Source organism: Onychostoma macrolepis, chromosome 14, assembly GCF_012432095.1.
Source record: "Onychostoma macrolepis isolate SWU-2019 chromosome 14, ASM1243209v1, whole genome shotgun sequence".
NCBI lineage: Eukaryota > Metazoa > Chordata > Actinopteri > Cypriniformes > Cyprinidae > Onychostoma > Onychostoma macrolepis.
In genome coordinates, this window is record NC_081168.1 from 20,132,770 (window position 1) to 20,156,955 (window position 24,186).

Genomic DNA, 24,186 nt, shown 5'->3' on the forward strand with positions numbered 1-24,186 from the left:
AGAGATAATCTTTTCCTGTTATAAAATTCCTTAGTATGTAGTGTAATTGCGTAAATACACGCACATGCATATCTTAAACTTCCTGTTGTTAGTCTCTCGAGATATATTTTATATTCTTATTTATGTATCTTTTGTGTATCTTATTTATGTATCTTTTTATCATCTGATACATGACTAAATTAAAGCACAAAGGACAAAATATCACTTATTTTACTCTAGAACGTGAATATAATAAATCCTTTTGTTCAAAATTATGGGTATATAAAGGTAAATATTCAGCCATGTTAAATTGTGATTGTCATAAATAAAAAGGCTGCATTTATGTGATTAAAAATACAGTAAAAACAGTAATATTGTTAAATATTATTACAATTTAAATGATTTGTTTTATATTTTAAATATATTTTAAAATGTAATTTATTGCTGTGATGCAAAGCTGAATTTTTAGCATCATTACTCCAGTCTTCGCTGTCCCATGACCCTTCAGAAATCATTCTAATATGCTGATTTTCTGCTCAAGAAACATTTCTATTATCAATGTTGAAAACAGGTTCTTTAATGAATAGGAAGTTCAAAAGAACAGCATTTATTTAAAATACAAATCTTTTGTAACATTATAAATATATTTACTCTCGTTTCTTAAAATAGTACCAACCTGAACGCTAGAGTAAACTTTACATTAAATATTGCAGATATTAATATTTTTAGTAATGAATAAAATATGTGTATATTTAAATTCAACATTATATTTCACGGACAGCTGCCAAATTTTCACAGAGCTCAACACAATGCATTCTGGGATTATGGGCTTTTGAAATAGAGCTAATAGAGCATTGAATATAATAACATAACATCAAATAATTATACTTGGATGCCTTATTTTGTACAATTTTAATGCAGTGTCACACATATTCTTTGTGGTGAAGGCAATCCCTGAATGCATTGTCTTAAGCTCCGAGTACACAACAAATACAAGATGGCAAGAACTGGCGATTTATATTTAATTTAATAATGAAAAATAAAAATGTACAATTACACCCTGTTCTTATGCATGCTGTATTTTTATTGCAATTAGCAACATGCTAACGTCAAACTCTAGGCCTACTGGAATCAATTATGAGTTGAGTCTCCAGTGTGGAGAGCTATTTGTGTGATGCATTGAGTTGCTGCCTATGTAGTGATCCAAATATCACTTATGAGGTTACATCCCAGATTAAGCTGTGTTTGGGAGCATAGTAGCTGGTTTGTAGCTGGCCTAACCTGGTTAATAGCTGGTCATTAGCTGGTAGACCATCTGCCATGTTCTAAAAACCAGCTTGAAGGATCTCAAACATCCAGCCAAAAATCAACTACCGTGTCCCAAGACAAGATTATTTTTTCAGCAGAAAATCAGCATATTAGAATGATTTCTGAAGGATCATGTGACACTGAAGACTGGAGTAATGATGCTGAAAATTCACATTTATATCACAGGAATAAATTACATTTTAAAATATATTCAAATATAAAACAGTTATTTTAAATTGTAATAATATTTTACAATATTACTATTTTTACTGTATTTTTAATCAAATAAATGCAGCCTTGGCAAGCATAAGTTAATAACATTTTCTGTTTGTGTCTATAGATCATGCCCTGTTTTCTTGTCAGAGATGTCTGTATCAGTAACCTGTGACAGGGGCCTCTATGTCCAGCATGGTCTTCTCCTGGCGGAGGATGGCGGCCCCCTCGTTGATGATGCGCAGAGCGACGGGCTCCTCTACGCGGCCCTCTTTAGTGAGGTGAGCCTTCAGCAGGTCCACACGCGGTTTCCCCTCGCAGTCGAACACCTCTCGCATGCTTAACCTGTGGCTCAGCGGAAACGGCACCGCTGCAGAGAGAGAAAGAGAAGGACAGAGAAAAGAACTGAGTAAACGGTGTAGAAAACCAAAAGGGAACCAGATTACAAAAAAACATCCATTGTATAGTGACACATCCAGAATGCTGAGTGAAGCTAGAATGCATAAAACATACACAATGAAACACTGCTAGATGACTTTGTGAGGAACATGAGGATGAGAAACCAGACTGATTACACTATTTAGACAAACGAAACAAAACAGGTAAAGATTCCCATACAATTACACTGAAAGAAGGATCAAATCATATCTAAAGACCAAAATATTTTAAAGACTTGAGGGTGGGCATACCAGTAAATGTTACTGTACTGATTACACATTAAAACACACTGACCAAAATGTCTAAACAGATTACACTGAAAAAAGAAAATGGTGTAGAATTTACTTTTGAAACAATTTTCACTCACCAGGTAGCAACCATTACAAACAAATGACAAGTAACACAATGAATGGAACATGAAACTGAAGTAGACTGAAATAGTATTTTCTTTTAAAACAAACCAATAATCTTTATTTATAAATTAGAAAAATCATTTTTAGAGCACTGTAAGTTTATAAAAAAAAAAAAAGTTTTGTCAACTACCCAAGCTGTCACTTTCTACAACTATACATTTTTAAGTTGACTGAACTTAAAAATTTTAAGGCAGCAGTTGAAACAGCAGTTTTTTTTTTTACAGTGAGAATACATGTTTTAACACTATAATTCAACTGGGATTTTACCATAGAAGATACTAACTTCAACCTTAAGTTGTGACTTCAAAATAAGTGAAGAAAAATGCTCATAAACAAATCCAAACATACAAATAATTATTTTGTGCAGGCATTTACAAATATTTTTCAAATAGACTCGGAAAAACTCCTGTAAGTAAATCTCCTTATCTCAATTGTTTCTCCTCAGACAGAAATCAAATGAAATCAGATGATATTATCTCATGTGTGTTCCCTCTAGAGTTTCTAAAGAGACCTCAACAATGTCTCAAACTTTGCTCAGATATGCTGCAATACTAATTATTTCTCATCAAATTCTTCTAGATTTAAAACTTTTTTAGGGAAATATATTTTAGGAAATATACTTTAGAAATACTTTCTAAAACCACACACAAACTCTAGAGTTTATCGATTAAAAAGAGAGAAAAGGTCAGGACAGGCAAGTAATCCCAATAACACAACAGCGATATTGGTTTATTATCATTTCCACATTACATAACATGCCAGAAATGATGATGAAAGGGGAAAAAAAATAGATACACAAAGAAAAAGACAAAAAGTCTGTAAAAAGGTGAAATGAGAGCAAAACTGTGGCAAAGTGTTACCGGGCAACAGCAGCCAGAGGTTGGCATGCCACCAGTGAAGCGCATCTCACACACACACACACACACACACTGAGTCATAGCAGCCCACATGCTAACCCATTTCCACATCCAAAAAATGTGTTTTCAGAAACTTATTTTTCAAGCTACGCAGACGTGCTGCAGCAGCCAAAACAATAACTGTGAAGATAAATTCAGTCAGATAACATTTACATATTTCAGGAACAAAGGAATGGAGTCACTTTCATGATGCAGAACATCAGACCATACACAGAGAAACGTTTTATTGCCCCAAAGTTTCTCTTTTGCTGCTCAGATGACTTTCTTGAGTTCTCAAGCATGTTAAATTGTCAACTTCGTCTCAGGGGATTCTTCTTAAATTCCTTGCAAGCAATAAAACGAGACACAAATGAGACAGAGAAAGATGGACAGAGAAAATATAGAGCTATAAAACCTATGGGGATGGATGGATTTGTTGAGAAAGTTTGAGTTCATATTAAAATCTCTGACTTTTGACATTACAAATGAGATCTCTTTCATTTCTTAGTTGCTTCTTGATGAGATAAACAGAGCAAATGGAGTGTTTTGTCTGATGCTTCTCAGAAGCTTCTCCTGAGAAAACAACCCCACATCTCCTCTAGAGTTTCAGAAGAGATCTCAACAATGTCTCCATGAGTCAAGATTTCAATATGAACTCAAGCATTTTGCATAAAATTCCTCCAAGACCCATTAAGTCTTAAAGGTGACATATGATGCAAATCTGACTTTTTCCGTGTTTAAGTGCTATAATCGGGTCCTTGGTGCATCTACCAACCCAAAAAATGTGAAAAAGTACAACCCAGTAAATTTTTGGTAATCCTTTCTCTGCAAGCTTGTGAAAAAACAAGCCGCTCAGATTTTGCTCCCGCCGTGACATAGAAAGGGGATCTTACTATAATATTACCGTCCCTTAATCTGCAAGTTTCCACCCACGCATTGTGTTCTCTTTCATGTCTTATTGCATTTAAACCGTCAAATACACACAGGTTTATGTTAAAAACACACATGAATAACAAAAACAATCAGTTATTTCTGTGAAGGTAAACAGCGAGGAAAGAAATCGCATGTTTATATTAGATCTGTGTGTCAGCAGCATAATATAAAGTAAATAAATCAATAAATACATTGCTTTCTCGTCTCCTTTGAGGCTGGGACTCTAAATACTGTTTCACCATGGCGTTTTTCGCTTGCGAAAACTTAGTTTAGTATTCATATGCCATGTGGCAGCAGCTTTCTGTGCGCGTGCTTCGGATGTGTCCGCTCAGAAAACCATATATCAGAAGTTTAAACTAATATGGTTTAAAACGCACGATTTCAGCACGATAGACATTATAATAAAAACCACACAGATGTTTTTTTTTTGCCAGAGTATCTGAGGTAAGAGCTGTAAAGGCACAGCCCTATTCTAGAAAAGGGGGCGGGGAGCAGCAGCAGCTCATTTGCATTTAAAGAGACATGCACAAAAACATTGTGTTTCTGCTTCCACTCAAAATAGGCATGTTCAAAATAATATAATACATGATCTGTGGGGTATTTTGAGCTGAAACGTCACAGACACATTCTGGGGACACCCGAGACTTATATTACATTGTAAAAAGGGGCATAATATGTCTCTTTTAAGGGCTATTAAAGGGCAACCTATAAGTATGACTTTCTGAGTTTGCATCTGAGCCTGATTATGCTCAAATACGAGCATAGTCTGAGACACAGTTGAGATGTCTTCTAAAACCCTCAAAGGAGATATTAGGGTCTTTTTCTTAGGGGAAACTGAGAAGCAGGAGAGCATCTCTCCAGTTATTCTCCATTTAATCACAATTCAGTCTAGGAGAAACATTTGAGATATCAAAGAGATGTCATCTATGATTTTTCTTTCCTGCTGATAAGAACACTATGGCATTTTACTAGGCACATTTTGTTAGGACAAGCTCTACAATGAGTGTCCTGAGAATCTGATCTGCTTTGAATATGATTTGTTATTGTATGTGTTTACAGTATGAGTGTGTACGTGTCTTTATTTAGCAGTTTGGGTATATTATTGAAGTGCAGTATGCTGCAGAGATAACTTACATAACACTGTCTCCTCAGGCAAATGCACTGCACTCACACACACACACACACACACACTGCCGACTCTACAAGCATTCGCTTGCACGTGATAAATGCACACACACACACGCTCACAAGAAAAGAAATATGCATGACTCGTGCAAAGCCAGATATGTGCATGTAATTATTTTGTACATGCATTTGCACATATTTTTCAAAAAGACGTTAAAATACTCGTAGGAAAATAAATCTCTTTAATGTCTCAGTTGTTTCTCCTAATGAGAACAAAGAGAGCAAATGAAGACTTAAGGCTCTTGCTTCTCTTATTGTTCTACTGAGAAAAAGACTCCAGTAATCTCACGTTTCCTTTAAAGTTTCAGAAAAGATGTTAATGTCTCAAACTGTGCTCAGATTTGTCAAGACACTAAAGTCTACAATCAAAGGAGATTCAGTATCAACTCACATGATGTTTCTCATCAGATTTTGCTGCTGTCCTCAATAATTTAAACTCTGTAATCTTACTCCATGTCAACAACCGTCTCATTTGTGTCTTTTGATTTCACCTAAGAAATTATAGGAAAAACATCTTAAAACTTGAAATGTTTTCTTTTTAACTATCTTAAAAAGAAATGGTCATATGAGATCAAGCAAACTCTGAGCAACAACCTTTTTCTTCTGGTTACCTAAAACACTTACACACACCTTTACAGTACAGATATTTGCATACGTTCCTTCTGAATAAGCACATACTGTATGCTGTCCTCTTTCTGAACATGAGCATAATTATTGTTGTCATGGACACAGTCATAGAGTGACAGGCCTCACACACACCCTCTCATGTCAATAAACACACATGTGGTGCATCTTTTCACAGGCATTTGAATGTAAATAAACATGTTGGATTATGAACCACAACAATGAAATGAAACTCCATGAATCATTGATCGGAGAGCGGAACGAACCCGCGCAAAACAATGTGAGCTAAATATAAACGTGAGTGTTGCAGAGAAGCAGCACAAGCCTAAACAATAAACACATGAGTATAGCTGACATATAATGTGTCTATGAACTTGTGAATATGTATACGGATATGAATTAACATTTGTGATATGCTTTTTGTCTAAAATCAAAAAACTAAAATTTAAATCAACCACTTTAAAAACTGAATTTAGTGCTGTTTTGGCATCACAACATTAAAATGTACAGAATGAAAATTACTATTAATCCATTAAAGATTTTAAGTATTAACATTAGGGTTATAAATTGTCACTATTTTTATCCCTTTTTTTGGCTTTGGTATTTTATTTTAAATGGTCCAAAACAATGAATTTTTGAAAGTACAATATTCCATGTAGTCCCTCAATTGATTAAATAAAGCTGGTTAATAAATAGATCATATAGAATTTTTATATTATTTGGTCTAATATTAAAACACAGTTTAACCATATTAAATGCTGAATTTAGTGAAATTCACTCAACATTCTAATGTGCAGAATATAAAACGTATATTCTTTTCAAAACGAAAAAATAAAGTTGGACTTTAAGGTTATATTTTCACAATTTTTTTATTTTTACTTTTTCTTTAGTAGTTTATTTTAAATAGTCCCAAAGTGAACAAATATATATATTTGAAAAAAATAAAAATAAAATAAAATATTCCAACTAGTGCCTCTAACATTAAATTAAATAAAAAAAATAAAACAAGCAAAACAATTATAAAAAATAAAATAAAAACTATTAATTATAAAATTATTATAAAAGCAAAACGCTGCCTAAAATAGGACACGTATTTCATGTCAGCTACCCACATACACATTTTTGCATATTGTGATCAGCAGTGCCAATATGGAGCTGCCATCTGCTCTGTGTCAACATTGGCGTTGACCTTTGACCTCTGGCATGGAAATTTAATATCAGCATTTCATGAATACTCGCTACGCCTTTATTTTCTTCTCTCTGTCAAACTTCCTTCTTGCCCTTTCACAGCCTGCACACAGGACAAGCAGCGGCAGTGTGAGGTCAGGATAACTGACCCACGTGTGAGAGCATGTGTGTGTGTGCGTGTGTGTGTGACACCCTCCAGCTGCTGAGACAGATGCTGAGGCTCCTTCTGCATCTACTAGAGACTGAAAAAACAAGCACCAGACTAAACACACACTCACACAAACACTCTGATCCCTCTCTCTCACTCAAATGCACACATACAAATACACTCACAAAAGCCTCAAATGCTGACTGCTCACATCTCATTTCTGACTGATATTTTGCAGAATTTGGTATCTTGGCACACCCAAATTGTAACGATTTACTCACTTTCCTGTATGACTTACATTCATCCATTGAACAGAAAAGGAGACATTTTGTTGAGTGTTTATGCTGCTCTTTTCTATACAATGAAAACATACAATCACCAGCGGCTGTAGAGCTTTTAAAAAGACAAAAAAACAAAAACAAAAAAAGCACCATGTGGTTCAGTTTGAGCTATTGTTGTCTGAAGCTTAATTAAAAATTCATAACTAGCTTGCAAGAGGAAATGGAGATCAAAAACTTGTCTGTGTGAATCTGTCCAATGGCAGACATATAGTTTGTGCTTTATGAACAGTGCCACTTGGTACTTCCAGTTTTATGGGGAAGATGCAACTCTTTGATTGTGCTTGCTGTAGTACCATTTCTCATCCTGTCAGGAGCAGCACAGTTTTCAGCTGGAAACTTTATTTTATTTTTATTTTTTAATTGAGTTACTGCTGTTGTTCCTGCATCCTCTATGTTTTAATTTGTATAGATAGAACTGCTTTGATAATAACAGAAAATATATTGTTCTAAATTAAGATACAAAAATAGGCTATTTGTGGTTGTCAAACCTTAGTGGAACATATAGATATATTGAAATTGATTGACTATTGTTTGATATTTTGGATTCAGTAGGATTTTTTTAAAGGAAATTTATACTCTTATTCAGCAAGGATTTATTAAACTGACCAACAGTGAGAGAGCTCTTAAATTGTAGCATCACAAATATTTTTACTATTTCAAATAAACGCTGTTCTTTTGTGACACTGAAAACTGGAGTAATGGCTGCTGAAAATTCAACTTTGCATCACAGGATTAAATTACATTTTACAATATATTAACAATATTATGACACAAAACAATTATTTTAAATTGTAATATTACACAATATTACTGTTTTTATTGTATTTTCAATCGAGCAGCCTTGGTTAGCAAAGAGACATAAGATACATAACAGGCCACTGTATGGCAGTTAAATTTGTTATTAAACTTGTTATTTCAGCTAAAATTGTGCTGAAATAACAAGTCAGTTGTTGGCTCTGAGGAATGTGACAGTATTGACAGAGACTGCGGCTCACATAGAGCCTATGAACGAATGATCTGATTAGTCAGAAAGCTTAGGGATTGTCTATAAATTCTCCATCAAGGTTGAACACGAACCTTAAAGGGGTCATCGGATGCCCATTTTCCACAAGTTGGTATGATTCTTTAGGGTCTTAACGAAAAGTCTATAACATACTTTGGTTAAAATTTCTCAATGGTAGTGTAAAAGCTATTTTTTCCCCCTGTCAAAATCAGCTGTTTTTAGTCCATGTTGCTTTAAATGCTAATGAGCTCTGCTGGCCCCGCCCCTCTCTTCCTTGGGGTGACGAGCAGTACTGTTTACTTTAGCCGCGAAACTGGCTAACTAGCACGTTATTAGGAAAGGCGATTTGCAAAACCATTATACTCACTTCTGTAGATGAAGCTGGATCATGAATGATTCGCGTGAACGCATTTAGGAAGATCGGGGATCTGCGCATTCACTTCGAAGCGAAAGTAATGTTAATCCTCTGCGTCTTCAGTGGCTCAGATGTCAGGAGTAAATGATGACTGCTATATCAATTATTACATCCAACAACAAAACACTTCAATTGCTTAATCTGAGACATCTTGTCTTTCCCTGCACTGGAGTTGACACCATGGAGGACAGCTCTCAGCTCACTTGGGGCGGGTTTAAGGTAAGACAGTCTTGTCAATCAACTATGGTGGGAGGGGCCTGTGCAGAACTACGTCGTTCTGACAGGAATCTCAGAACTGTCTGATTTGATAAAGGGGATTTTAAAATTGGGATTTAAAAAAAAACACTGGGTGGATTTTTATCATAATAGGATGGATGTGTACACATACTTCCAACACACATTTATGTTCAAACAACTTGAAAAGTGAATTTTGCATCCAATGACCCCTTTAAAGGCACAGTTCAAACTCAAAAATTAAAATTCTGTCAACATTTACTCACCTTCATGTCATTCGAAATTACTTTCTTTCATCTGTGGAACACAGAGATACTTTCAAAAATATACATATGTTGTATACAGTTCCAAATTATTTTCAAAATATCATTTTCAAAGAACAAAGTATTTATTTATAGACTCGGGTCAAACTTGTATGTACGTATAAATTTCTTTGCATTATATAACAGCAGTCCAACCACAATGTGCAGTAGTTTGGTTGATAATCTCTCTCCTTTTAACTCCCTGCTATTTTTTTGGTCTCTTTCTCTGTCCTCCTGCTCCTGTAGTCGACCTCACCTTGACTCCCTCCTGTAAGATACGTTCCTCTCAGAGTAACACTTCCAAACTGCCGGCCCTCCCTCACGCGTTCACGGGCGATGAAAAGGATTGTTCTGCGGATCCGTTGAGCCCGCTGGAGCCCCACCAGTGGTAACACAGATAATGGCCTAGAATCATACTTTGGGAAAGTAGGCCGCTGACAGGCTCGCGCTTGTTCCCGGACCCCAGAGGTACGAGGGGAGGGACTCATTCAGGTCACAGCTGTGCTAGAGCCTCTCTCACTCTCTCTCTCTCTCTCTCTCTCTCTCTATCTCACTCTTTCCTTCCCTCTCCTCCCTGACCGTACACTCCTGCCCTTGCCCCGTCCTGACCTCCACTTACAGGAAGACACTCAAAAAGGTTTGTCTTCGAGTCTGAACCCCTGCTGTGGAGGAAACTGTTGGTAAACTAGAAGACTGATAAACGCCATGAGCATGCTGTCTCAAAACAAACCAACTACAAAGACTAGCGTTTTTTCATAAAGATTCATGTTAGCTAAACATGATTACTTTTTGAAGTATTTTAGGTCGAAACATACTCCGAAGTACATGAATCTAGATGCTTCTAGCTATGCTAAGCTTGATTTCACATGTGTCAATGTGTAAGCGCACAATTCACAACTCAAGTCCATGCATTCTCAGTATTGCCAGTAGGAGTGCTATAGTGGACACTCACATAAGATGTTGTCTTCTACAACTGGTTTTCTCTATTAATTCAACTACTGTGATATGAGAACAAAAATTTATAAAGAATCTTGCTTTTCACAACGAGGTAATCAAGTTCAAACTGACTATACTGTTATACTGCTGGTTGGAGGCTACAATGTGGTTTAGGTCGAAATTAGTGCTGTCAATCGATTTAAAAAAAAAAATCTGAAATTAATCGCAAAATTAATCCCACCTAACATTAAAGTTTTAAAATGTACTTTTATATTGAAATAATTTCACATTCAATCTTTAAATTAATGTAGAAACAACGTAAAGACAGTATATTTTTTATATTTATTTAATGACTTTTTTTATGATTGAAGGTGAGTGACACTGATACCAATAATACTGACTCTATGAAACTGTTATTTTTTCCCTAATATTTAACCATTGACTATAGCCATTCAATATTACAGTATAATTGAGAACTATCAATTTTAACATTTATTAGACTTTAAAAAATAAATCCTTCTAATTTAAGTGAACTTAAAACAATCTTCACATAAACCCATTATAATAAATGTCATATCTATCTGTGCCCTTCAGCAAGTAGGAAATATACAAAAATGTAATAAAGTTATCAAACACTAAATTCTAAATTAAATGTAGATGAATCCTTAAAGCTAAAGTTCCTCTTTTTTCTTTTGTTCTTTGAATAACAGACATCACAGCTGCTGGGTTATTAGGTTATTTGGCTGCAATTACTTTAAGAGCTGCCGCTGCTAAACGTGACACGGATCTGACACGCATGCTTGTAGTTTCATTCGTGCTTTAAAGGGGTGGTTTACTGCGATTTCACTTTTTTCATTTTAAATAGTGTGTAATGTTGCTGTTGGTGCATGAACAGTATCTGCAAAGTTGCTGCGATGAAAGTTCAACGTAAGCGGAGATATCGTCTTTTAAAAATCAGGAAGTTTAATGCCTACAAAAACGACTCCTATGGGACTACAACGAGATACTTCCCGGGTTGCATACGTAAAAAACCCATAAATTTGCATCAACCCCTCCCTCCGGAACATGCCAAAGAGGGGGCAAGGCCATGTTCTGCGGCTGTGTCGAAGAAGAAGAGTTATAGTGGAGAGTTGTAGCCATGCCGTCGAAACGGTGTTATTTTCACCCAGCTGTCAGGTCTTCTGTGTTCGGGCTTCCTACGGACGCTGTAGTTCGTCAACAATGGTTAAAATTTATGTTTGATTATGTTCCTGACAATTACAATCCTAATTTAGCTCTCTGTGCTGCGCATTTTACGGAAGACAGCTTCCAGAATCAATGCTGGATTCACACAGAAACTACTACTAAAACATGGAGCAGTTACAACTTTAAAACCAGAGGCAGCAGTTGTTGGGCCACAACTTGTAAGTAAGATTTAATAATTTTAAATGTATTTGCATGTATAATTTCAGACGTAACGTTTTAGTTTTATCAAGGACGTAAACGCTGGCTTTAGTAGCCAGTTAGTTAAATGCTATTTCGTGTGTCTATGACAAACGCGTACAAATATTTTGGACCCGAATTTGTAATTATGTACTAATTTTGTAAATGTATTTTCCATGTATACTTTATGACGTAATTTTTCGATTTGATCAAGAAACACAAGCCAACTGTTTGGTTATAGTAGCCAGTTAGTTCGATGCTATTTTGTGTGTATAAGACAAACGTGTACAAACTTTAAAAAATGATATGTAATCACGACAGCAAACTTCATTCAGAAACGTTTTGTAAGAGCCGTGCTTGCGGAAGTTCTGCTTGACTCTCTTCATTACCGCTTTCTGGATCTGATTCTGGCTCAAACTGAGACGGCAATGTTGACACCATTATTTACATTTGACCGGAGCACATGCAGCTGTCGCCCGTGAAGGTGATGGGCGTGAAGTTTCCGGACAATGTGCAGTACGCAGTTTAGCCAATCACAACACACCGGCCCAACTAACCAATCTGAGCCCATTGCCTGTTTCTGAGGGAGTGGTTTCAGAGAATCAGGAAGTCAACCGGTCGTTCAAATGACAGAGGAGAAAGCGGCTTACAATAAAGGTGAAATATATGAAAAATAAGGCGTTTTTTAACAAACGAAACACGAATACATGTTATATTGCACCCCATAAACGCAATCAAGCAAAGAAAAAAAGCAGTAAACCACCCCTTTAATATGAAATGATACAGGCTACAGAGCGATGCTGTATTTGTGTGTGCAATTGAAGAGCACATGCTACGAGCACAGTATAACAGCTGTTAGGACAGTAAAATTAGTTTTTACTGACATATGGCCATCACAACATCTCATCTGAACGCTGTTCACTGTTGTTCCACTGAAGCTCCTCGTCACCGGTACCGTTTCTGCGCTCGTTTTACTCGTGTCTGGTGCTGAGGCGAAGTGGAGTGCACATCTAAAAGTTTGATGTTGTTGTAAAGACGTTCTGCATCTAAATAAACGCATTTCTTGTCTAGAAAAAAGAGACAGAAGCAGCGGTTTTGAGTGGGGTGGCCAACCCTAGCTCCGCCCCTGCGTTAAATATTTTTATCGCTGTTAAACTGGAAAAGTACAAAAAAAAAATTGACAGCACTAGTCAAAACATACTCTGAAGTATGTGAATATAGACACTTCTAACTACACTAAGCTTGATTTCATATGTGTCAGCGTGTGATTCACAACTCAAGTACATGGCGCATTCTCAGTGTTGCCACTAGGAGTGCCATTGCGGACATTTGTGCAAGTTGTCTTCTTCTACAATCAGTTTTCTCTCTTTTTTTTTTTTTAAAGGCCGGGTAGGTGATTTGGTTAAAAACATTGTAGTATTAAATTTTAAACTGACTATTCCATAATACCACAATCCAGCAATCTGGGAATTTTTGTTGCACAATAGCCTAGTGAGCTTTTTGGTCAGACAAACCTCTTTAAACTAAAATATTCTTAAAGTAATCCCTGCAGCAACATTTTAAGCTGGAAAACAAAGTTACTGATTTTTTTTAAACTGAGTTACTTCTGTTGTTCTTGCACCCTGTTGCTTTTTTTTCATGCTGAATGTTTGGATCGTAAAATGGCTTTTTTTGTTGTCGTTTGTTTGATTGACATTGTGTATTAAAATTTAGACTGTATTGTCAAAATATAACATATTTTTGAAAACAGAGATTTTAAGTTAATGTTTCAATAATTTAACACATTCACAGATTCAAGGTTCTCTGACTTTGGTTAATGGTCACATGACATGCAGGTCATTTGTTTTATTTTGATTAGTTTACATTTTTATCATTTAATAACAAGCTTTTCATCAACTCACAAATCTCCTGCAGTTTCTTTTCAAACCCTCGGGGCTTTGTGAACACTGGTATGGGAAACCATAGATGCAAGGCAGCGTAAAACAAAACAAAACAAAACAAATTAAATCCAACATTTGAAATCAAGTAAACATGAGAAACGTGACTGTTGAAGACAATTTGCACTAATATATATGCTACAGCCCCCCTTGCGGCAATAATAGAGGAGTGCTGGATAGAAGAAAAAAAACAAACCTTGTCATTTGAGTCAAAGGCCAATTACAACCAACTGAGACTGAGACCCTTATTAACATCTCTACATGCTCCTGCAGAGGTCTTTTCCTTTTCTTCTGGCCTTAAAATGAGTAAGCTACAAACTCTTTCTGGCTGCAGCCTCATTATCCACCATTTCAGACATTTTTCATGCAGTCTCCTGTTGATGATTCTCCAGTAGAGGTATGAGCAATATCTGTTGAGTTGGCACAAAATACAGTGCTTTGTGGTGATTATAATGCACACACCTGCATTAAAACCACTTCAAACCTCCTGTACCATTACACAGCTGTGTGAAATGCTGTTTTATAAAACCCACACGTACACTGTTGGGATTATCAATTCAGATTTTTTATTTATTTTGATTTTTTTGGGTAGTTGAATATAATAAATACAATAAGTTACTTTTGCAAATAACTCGTCTTTTCAATATACACAAATTTTCAAAGCATTCGATTTCAATGAATAAACTGTCATTTTGGACATATTGGCAATAATAAGAAATGTTTCTTGATCAGAAAATCAGCATATTAGAATGATTTCTGAAGGATCATGTGACACTGAAGACTGGAGTAATGATGCTGAAAATCAGCTTTGGCATTACAGGAATAAATTACATTTTAAAATATAATAAAACATAAAACAGTTATTTTAAATTGGAATAACATTTCACAATAGTAATGTTTTTACTGTATTTTAATCAAATAAATGTAGCCTTGGTGAACATAAGAGACTTATTTTAAAAACATTAATTCTTACTCATCCCAAAATTTTGAACGGTAGTATTTACTTACAATTAAAAACCTAAACATTTTATTTTTCATGAATGCAAGAATATATGAATATAGTAATGAAGGAAAACTGATATCAAAGTCAAAAAACTTAAAGCCATTTTTTATACTTCTAGCGTTAGCATAGTTTTTATGTTTTGCCTTTTGCATTGTAGCATTTTAGCCAGATGAAAATGATTTACTGTCATGTCATTTCAAACCTGTATGACTCTCTTCTTTGAAGCACACTGCATCCAAAAATTGATTCGATTTTGATTTTCATTGTATAGAGAAAACTACTAACACATTTTCCGAACTATTGTGTTCTACAGAATAAAGAAATGCAAACAAGGTATGACATGAGGGTGAGTAAATAATGACAAATTTTCATTTTTGGGTGTACTAGTTTGTTTTTGTTTTTTCATTATAAATTCAGCATTTACATGTCGGACTTTGGACTACTCCTTCACAGGTACATGAGGCATGATTCAGGCACAGTAACTTCTGCAGAAGCAGAGTTTTCATGTATTGAGGTCGTACTGAATCCATACTGGATTATTAGTGAACTCACTGTACAATACAACACTGCTGCTGTGGATGTTGTCAGTGGGAAGCTCACTTCTGGCTTAAGTGGGGGGGAAGTAGGACAAAGAATTTGAGAGATTTGTGATGTCGAACAACAAACTTGTGAGATCTGAAACTGCTGTAACTGCAGCAAGCGAAGACCATCAGACACCCACGGTGCCGTTCCAGAAGCACTTCCAGTGTGCAAGCTGCAGCATCCTGTAATTAAACTGCTGACAATCTGAAATACATCATCCTGTGATCACACAACCATGGGACGGCTCTGTTTTAGCCCCTGAGACCTAAAAGCGATGGAATACACATTTTGCTGTGTGTCAGACAGAAACATTGTATTGTTACTACAGGCGAGCTTCAAAAATACATCTGCCACATCCTTTGACAATCTCAGAATTCTGTATAGAGATGAGACAAAGAGAAAGAAAATGTACTGTCGAAATTTGACTAAAGGGATGGATAAGAGGGAGAGTCGCGCCTGACCCAGATCGGGAGAAGGTAACAGCATCATGCGCCTTTGACGGAGGGATTTTTACAAGCGGCGTTTGATGTTGCACAATTAATGCATGCTTCACACATGAAGGGGCCATCTGCATGTGCACAAAAGCAGGAGGCGGGACTTTAAGATGACAAACACACCGGTGAACCAATCAGCAGGGTGACCTGGGTTGACTGACAGGCCACAAGTGATGAGGTCATCCACTCAGGCAGCAGTAAATACAGGATAAAGATCCGTTCTACTGGATTTCTGGATCACAGAAGCGTTCCTGCTTTCGCGTGGCCTCATTAGGTCTCAGCTCTGTGCTATCCACTGTGTCCTCTATGCTCCAAACTCACACCCAAAGTATTTATGTTAAAGAGGCTAAATTTAGTCTCACTCATTCTTTCTCTCTTCCTCTTCCACTCTTCCTCCTAGTTTCACCTTTAGTCTGTTTTGAACCAGATCTGCGTATGGGTATCTGTATGTGGTGGCATGTTATTTTTACCCTGGTCCACATCCTGTGTTGTGCACTAATGATTTCGAATATCCTACAATTTCCTGGCAGTCACCCTGCTGCATTCTCATCCAGGTCTAGTGTCAGTTTAAAGGAGCAGTTCTGCCAAAAATGAACAATCTGGCATTATTTACTCACCCTCATGTTGAGACAAACCTGTATGTTGTGTTATGTTTTGTTCGTCAAACACAAAAAGAGATATTCTGATGCTGCTTTACAGAAGGGAAAAAATCAGAATATAGTAGGGTTTACAATTTGGGGAAAAAATTCAATTGTGAATTTTCTGATAAAAACTGTGATTGATATTTTAAAATGTGATTTAAAAATAACAACAACAACAAAATAATAATAAAAACTTCAAGTTGGCCGGTCTTGTTTAATGGGCAGCACAATTTGGCCCCCAAATTTTGTGATTTATATATTAAAATATTCATATATAATATACATATTTTGTAATTATATTATAAAATAATAATAATAATAATAATTAATAAACCCTGTTTAAGGAAAAAGATAACATATAGGCCTGCATAATGTAGGGAAAAAATGTAATTGTGATATATTTAAAAAAAATACAAATTGCAGTTGTGATTTAAATTAAAAAAAAAATAAAATAATACATAAACAAACAAACAAACAAACAGACAGACAGACAAGCAAGCAAGCTCCAAGTTGCCTTGTGCTTCTTTGTTGGGCTGGACAATTTTGCCCAATATTTAGTGATTATATAATAATAATAATAATAATTATTATTATTAACAAATAAATTAATATTGTAATATATCACTGAAAATAAAATGAGTATTTAAAAAATAATATAATAATGTTTTTCTATAATAATTAATATTTATTTTCACATTTATTTTGGTGGAAGCCCTTTAAGTTTTTCTTTTGACAACAGCTGGTGCACTGGGCCATGATTTTTGTTTTATTTCAATGAATTGTGCAGCCATAGCATACAGGTTTGTAAATACGTAAACAATGTCAGAATTGTACTATTCCTTTAAAAGAAGTTACAACATATAAAACGTAATGATGGATGACAGACTAGGGGTGAGTGTGATTTTAGCTGGAGGTCCTGCCCAGGGCACAGATGACTGCATTTTGTTTTCCATCCTGTGTGTGTGTGTGTGCGACACAGATTGCGATGTGTGAAGGTGGTCAAGCGTGTGAGCGTTCTCCATTACACACATCTGTATGTATCAGCGTGTGTGTGCTCAAGTTAACATCTCTAGTGACCCGTAACATATGTGTGTGTGTCTGTGTGTGTTTGTGCATCTGTGTGGGAGGAAACAGTTTTCATCATTTTCCTGCAGTCCTGTATCACCGCATTTGATGCGAGATTGCCTCTCTCTTGCTCTCTCTCTCCATTGCATCATTCAGGTGGGCGATGAAGTTGATTAGCTCAGTATCTGGTTAGATGGGCAGCACTTTAGTCCTTAATAAAAGCATTCTCACATGGTTGAAAGCAGAACTGAAGTGTGTGACACTGGCTACTTTTGGAATAGCATACTACATACTTCTTATTACAGTACTAATCTTAATATTTCTGCAGTATGCAGGATGTACACTGCATACAGCATGCAAATTTTCTGTATGCATGAACTACCCGGATGACCTTTGACATTTGCCAAAATGTGCAGTATACAAAAGAGTACTGCAGTATGCAATGCACTGAGCACTATATCCCACAATGCAGTGTACTTGACCTTCCATTTTCAGTGTGACAAATCAAGCGAGTATTATCAGCTGCAATGCTTTACATCTTTTTCTGGCCTCATTACTTGAACAGACTGCCAAGAGTTAAGATGACTTTATAGAAAATTGGATTAAAAATGCAAAAAACTGAAACTTGACTCCATTTACTGTAATATGCTAATTTACCACATATGAAAACCACTAAATTTTGTAATTACCAGAGTCTGACTTTCAAAGTTGGGGGAATGTAAATATGAATGTGTTTAAAAATAATGGTGGAAACAAATTGGTATTGGTTATCATTAAGTAATTGTGAATATTTTCTGTACAATTTTAATTTGTACACATTTTGTGTATTGTAAATGAATAAAACCAAGTTCATGTGCTTCTTGAAGCAACAGGCTTGTTTGACAAAATATTACCCAACATTCTCTGTAGCAGAAGAAGAACGTTAAATACACTGACAATGCACCAGTTACACACTTAATGTGCAATTTTTTTTTCTTTAAATGTTTTTTGTCAATAGTAAAATTGAAAGAATTTTGAAATTGGCCAATGCATTCATTTTTTCAAAACAAAATCACTTGAACACAATTACATCATTATAATGACTTCCAAACTCATAAGCAGGAACATCCCAATAGGATCAAACATGCATGTAATGAGGTCATGTGACAAAGTTAATGAATGGGAGAAACCGCAATGCGCAATATGACGGCTCCTGCCTTCTAAATAAAAGAGTCACTGCCATTAGAAGCTCTGGTTCCCATAGAAACCTGAGACTCGCATACACTTAGGACTGCACATGCGCATTGGTGGGACCGATCTGAAAAATATACTTTCTTAATGCTATTTATGTCACGTCTGTCGAAGGTTTTTGTTCATGTTTCATGTATTCAGTTCAGGTCTATCAAGTCATGTCTTTTATGTCATATGTTTTAGTTTGGTATCAGTTATGTTTCCTGATTCATGTCACGTGACCTCCTGTTCCAGCTTGTTTCTCATGTGTTGTTTTCATTGTCTTTCCTCATTATTAGTTCTGTTCTCTCATTGGTTCATGTCCATTTGTCTTGTTATCTTGTTTAGCAGTTCTGTTCTGTCACTGATTATGTTATGTGATTAATACAGTCTTGAATTGAAGTCCTCATGCTAGACATTTTTCCTGGTTGTGTATTGAAGCACTTTATTGTTCCATGTCAGGTCATTGTTTTTGTCTAGTCTAGCTATAGTTTCTCATCTAGAATTAAGCTCAGAGTTTATGTTTTTGATAAAATCCATTCCATCTTCCTAACATTAGACACTGGACCATAGCATTACTATGTGGTTTCTATAATATTTACTAGTATCACGGTAATACCATGGTATTCTTTGAAGTGTCTTTGAGTAATATATAAATAATCTTCTTGATGAAAAAAACACCATGGTATTATCATGCCTTTTTAGGTTCAATGTTTTGGTAAACATATCGTAATAATATGGTGTTTTGGACATGATACCATGGTAAAACTATAATATATTGGAGAAACATCTAATTAATTATGCAGAGTATGCCATCTTTCCAACATTGGACACTAGTACAAAAGTATCCTATAATTTTCCATAAAGTTTCTTGGAGTAAAGTGTAAATAATTATGAAAAGCACACAATCTTCTTCATTAAAAGCAACATGTTATTATCATGCTTTTTCTAAGTACATTGTAATGGTACTACCATGTTGTTCTCTTTTTTTCTGGACACAATACTATAGTAAAGATTTGTTATTTTGGACATGGTACCAAGAAACATCTACATAATTATGCCAAGCATCCTATTTAACGCTATTGGCTTGCATTTATTATATATTTTTTATGATTTTAATGCTATTTCAGCATTTATCAGACAAGCCAGACTTTATTGCTGATTTGAAATATGCCATTGAGATTTCAGTATTTCCCCATTCAGATATATAAGAGGTGGTTTTGCAGGCCCGAAGTAGGTAAATATGGCCATCAAGTAAACTAATGTTCCTTAAAAACTACCTTTATACTACTTTGTGCAACATGGCTTTGGCTTACATAGCTTAGTTCAGTTAGCTACACCATTCTGCTTGCAAAAAGCACTTTTTCTCCACTGATAGTCATTCAAAAGTATCCATGGCATTTACAGATCAGGTTATAGGCTGATGAAATCCACTACCAAATGCTTTGAAATAAATTGGAATAAGGATAATTTTCTCCAAGTGTGATATAATAAAAACCATTGGTTTGATTAGAATTGCGTAATGTCCACATACTATTTTTTAAACACAGTTAGCAATATTCAGCATATACTGAACAGTACGCAGTACTCTAGAATTCCATTCAAACACTGCCTGAGCGTTTGCCCCTGTGTGCGAGAGAAAGAGATTGCTGGGACACAAGCGCATGCACATCCATCCATCTATCTGCTGTCAAGTGCCTAATTCCCCGTCTCTCCCACTTCTCATCCTCTGCACTTTTCACACATTCCCTCTCTTTTCTTTCACCTGCTCTTGTTTCATTTATCACCAGGCTCATGTCAACACTCTCTCTTAGTTTCAGTGTTGGGCTTTAACATCCCGTTCATGTTGTCGTGTCGGCGCTCGGCAGGAGGCATGCATGAATTAACACAGACACAAAATCTGGAGAATAAATGTCGATCTTTGAAGCCGTTTCGATAATGCCATGAAAGTGTGTGTTTATGACTGCATGCAAATAATATATTCTTGTTTCAAAAGCTCTCCATTCCTATGGGCCAAAAACACCTATTAGTAACAATCATAAAAAATACACTATGATGCAATTAGAATAATCTAGTCATTATTGTCGCATTACAACATTCCTTGAGGAGACAGATGGCAGTGAGGCGCATTCTGTCTCACGAAGAATGCAGCACATAATAACTTGTGGAAATGAGCAAATTCATCTCAAGCAATCTACTTGCTTACTCACTTTGTGTTTGTCTCAAGCGTGCCATCTTCTATGCACCACTTTTACTCTCGGTTACTCTACAGTATTACTATTAAAATGTAGGTATTAACACGGACATGGTACAATAGTGATACTTTGGTTTTTTGGACATGGTTCCATAGTAAGATATCATGGAGCAACATCTAAATAATTATGGAATCTTATTCCATCTCCCCAACAATGGATATTGGTACCATAGTATTACCATTGTTTCTAGACTAGAACAAATATACAAGCATCATGGTAATGCCATGGTATTCTTTGAGTAATATGTGAATAATTATCCCAAGCACACCGTCTTCTAGACTAAAAAACACCATGGTATTATCATCAATGTTTTGTTATTACCATTAATTTTTCTGAATATGGTACTATGATAATACTATGTTTTTTTAGACATGGTACAATGATAATACTTGGAGCTATGATATCTTGGAGCAACATCTAAATAATTATGCTAAGCATTCCATCTTCCCAGCACTGGACATTGGTACCATAGTATTACCATAGGACACATACAAGTATCATGGTAATACCATAGTATTCTTTGAAATTTATTGGAGTAACATGTAAATAATTATGCAAAGCACACAATTTACTTTACTAAAACACCTATCATGCTTTCTAAAGTACAATGTAACCATGTTATTTTTTTCTATTGACACAGTACTATATTAAAAATTAGTAAATTCTAAATAGTCATGTCAAGAATCACATCCTCCAAATATTGGACATTGGTACCACACAGTATTACCATCGTTTATAGACAAAATCACATAAATCTCAGGTTTGGTGTTTTCCAAACCTTACAAACACGTTCTGTGGTTGTACCATAGTACAGTGATGTTATCAGATGATAACACCATAGTACTTTGAAATATGCCATGGTACCCTGGTATCTACATGGTATATGTTCAAAATATCATAGTACTTTCTGGTACGTTTTCAAATATCATAATACTTTTTGGTATATTTTAAGTGTAACAAAAATGTTCCATGGTAATGTCATGTCTTTTTGAACATGGTAGCATGTTTCTTGAATTTTTGGATATGTACCATGGTAATACCATAGTACTGTCTGACCTACACTGTAAATACCATGCAATATATGCTTATATATCAAAAGTACAATGCTGCTTTTATAATCAAGGATAACCCACTGTACTTTTTTCCTAAAGGTTTCCATGAACCATCAGGCAGTTTCTCACTTCCGCTGTGTCCGCCTCATACCTTTCTCACCTTCACACTGGCTGCTTTGCCTTCCTCGTACGCCAGCTATATCTGGACACGCTCTCATACAGACCTTCCCTAAAGCTTAGTACCCAAGATACCTAACGGTTAATATTACATAAATGTGACACATATGCTGCACTATGATTATTTAATGCAGAATGGCATATGTTGCTAAATAATTACAGGCGGCCACACTCCAGGGTTGAAGGGATAGCCCTTACAGTACACAACACCTCTCTCTCTCTGCCCAAACCACACTTGCTCACACACTACGGTGGTCCAAAATGTGCCTCCCCTGTCCGCTTTTATTGTTTTCCATAATCCAGACAAATTGATCACATATACACTGGGAATAGATGCTTTTGGGTAGCTTTTCAGTTTGCACAGGCATCGCTGAAGTCTAATTAACCCCTCTCTCCACTAACCGCCCACACTATACATCCACATACACATATCCCATCATCCAGCGATGCTGTAATGCCCACATCTTCACTATTTGGCATTCTATTTTTTATTATTATATATTTATTGTCTATTGCAAAAACTGGAAATGTAAATATGGCTTTAAATTTTGCTAAGCTTACAGTGCGTGCATGCATGCATGCATTGGTATAGGCTAGTTATGATGGAATTGCATAGTCTCTTAACGTAGTCATGCATCACATCACATGAAATATATAGTACTGCAATGCAACTTGTTTTTCTGCAATAACATTTCGCTTTAATGCTACTGGGATTTCTGGATGCAGCGCATCCTCTATGTGCAGCCTTGTTTACAGTGTGTAACGCTGTACCAACGAATCGATAAACTGCTTCGGAATGATACACTAAAATACCCTCATAGGCCGTCTCTGCAAGGATGTGCATGTCAATGCACGAACTGACATTGCGAGGATTTCAGCGCATTTTCCCCGCATGACAAGAGTGCACTCGTGCAAGGCATTGCACATTTCACATCATTACAAGCACAATCGATACGGTAACTCACGAGATCACCTCGTTATCCGAGCGCGGGTAGCTACCCGACAAGCGCGCGCACTGACATTGGAGTAAAAGATGCGAATGGGCGAGCGCAAGGAGATGCATGAAACAATGCAGGAATGCAATGCAAAAGCCACGCTACCTTTAAGTCGTCCTTTCGCTGTCATCCTCAAACTGACAAAAATATTTCATTGGATCGAGATGTTAATCTCTCTCTTTTGCTCTCCTCCCCCCTCTATCTCTCTCTCTCTCGGGTAACCTGGCACTGTATAACAGTTCATCCATCCGCCAGCAGGCGCGCGCAGCCGTCGATGCGCTCCACAGATGTGGCAAGCCGTTTCGCTTTTATTCTTTAAAACTGTTTCTTAGATTTATAGAACTGCTTAATTACTACATGTATAAATGTAATATAGATTCTAGTACCTATTCCAATAGTGACTATAAACAACAACAAAATAAGGTGTAAAAACAACACTCACTCAGAAATTGCTAGTAAATTCACAAATGTTTACAAAGAAAAAAACAAGTAACACGTTGAATTAAATGTGCCATTTTGAAGTAGAAACACTGAGTCAAAATATTATTTTCTTTTAAAATGTCCTCCAGTAATATTTGTTTTAGGCTATTTACATCTTCGAAAAAAAAATGTGTATTTCAGTTTTATTGCACTTATTACATACTAGTACCCATTTAAGTTACAACCTCAGTTGTTATTTCACTAGTTATCAACTGTTTTTTCCCTTTACTTTTGAGATGACTATTGAGATGCTTGTAAGTGACTAGTTATAGTCACGAATTTGTATATATAAAAAATAAATAATACACTGAAAAAATG

General features: G+C 35.9%; 1 protein-coding gene and 1 long non-coding RNA gene across 2 annotated transcripts in view; one reads left to right on the forward strand and one right to left on the reverse strand.

The window, feature by feature from the left end:
* LOC131553471 (uncharacterized) overlaps positions 1–1,762 on the forward strand; it is a 35,653-nt gene extending 33,891 nt beyond the window's left edge. Inside the window, exon 3 of the long non-coding RNA XR_009274191.1 lies at positions 1,628–1,762. This is a non-coding gene — a long non-coding RNA (uncharacterized LOC131553471). The remainder of the gene's footprint in view (positions 1–1,627) is intronic.
* Positions 1–24,186, reverse strand: part of ppp3cb (protein phosphatase 3, catalytic subunit, beta isozyme) — a 44,305-nt gene that overhangs the window by 19,022 nt on the left and 1,097 nt on the right. The window contains 1 exon segment of the mRNA XM_058798171.1: positions 1,670–1,870. Coding sequence (XP_058654154.1) covers positions 1,670–1,870 — 201 coding nt within the window.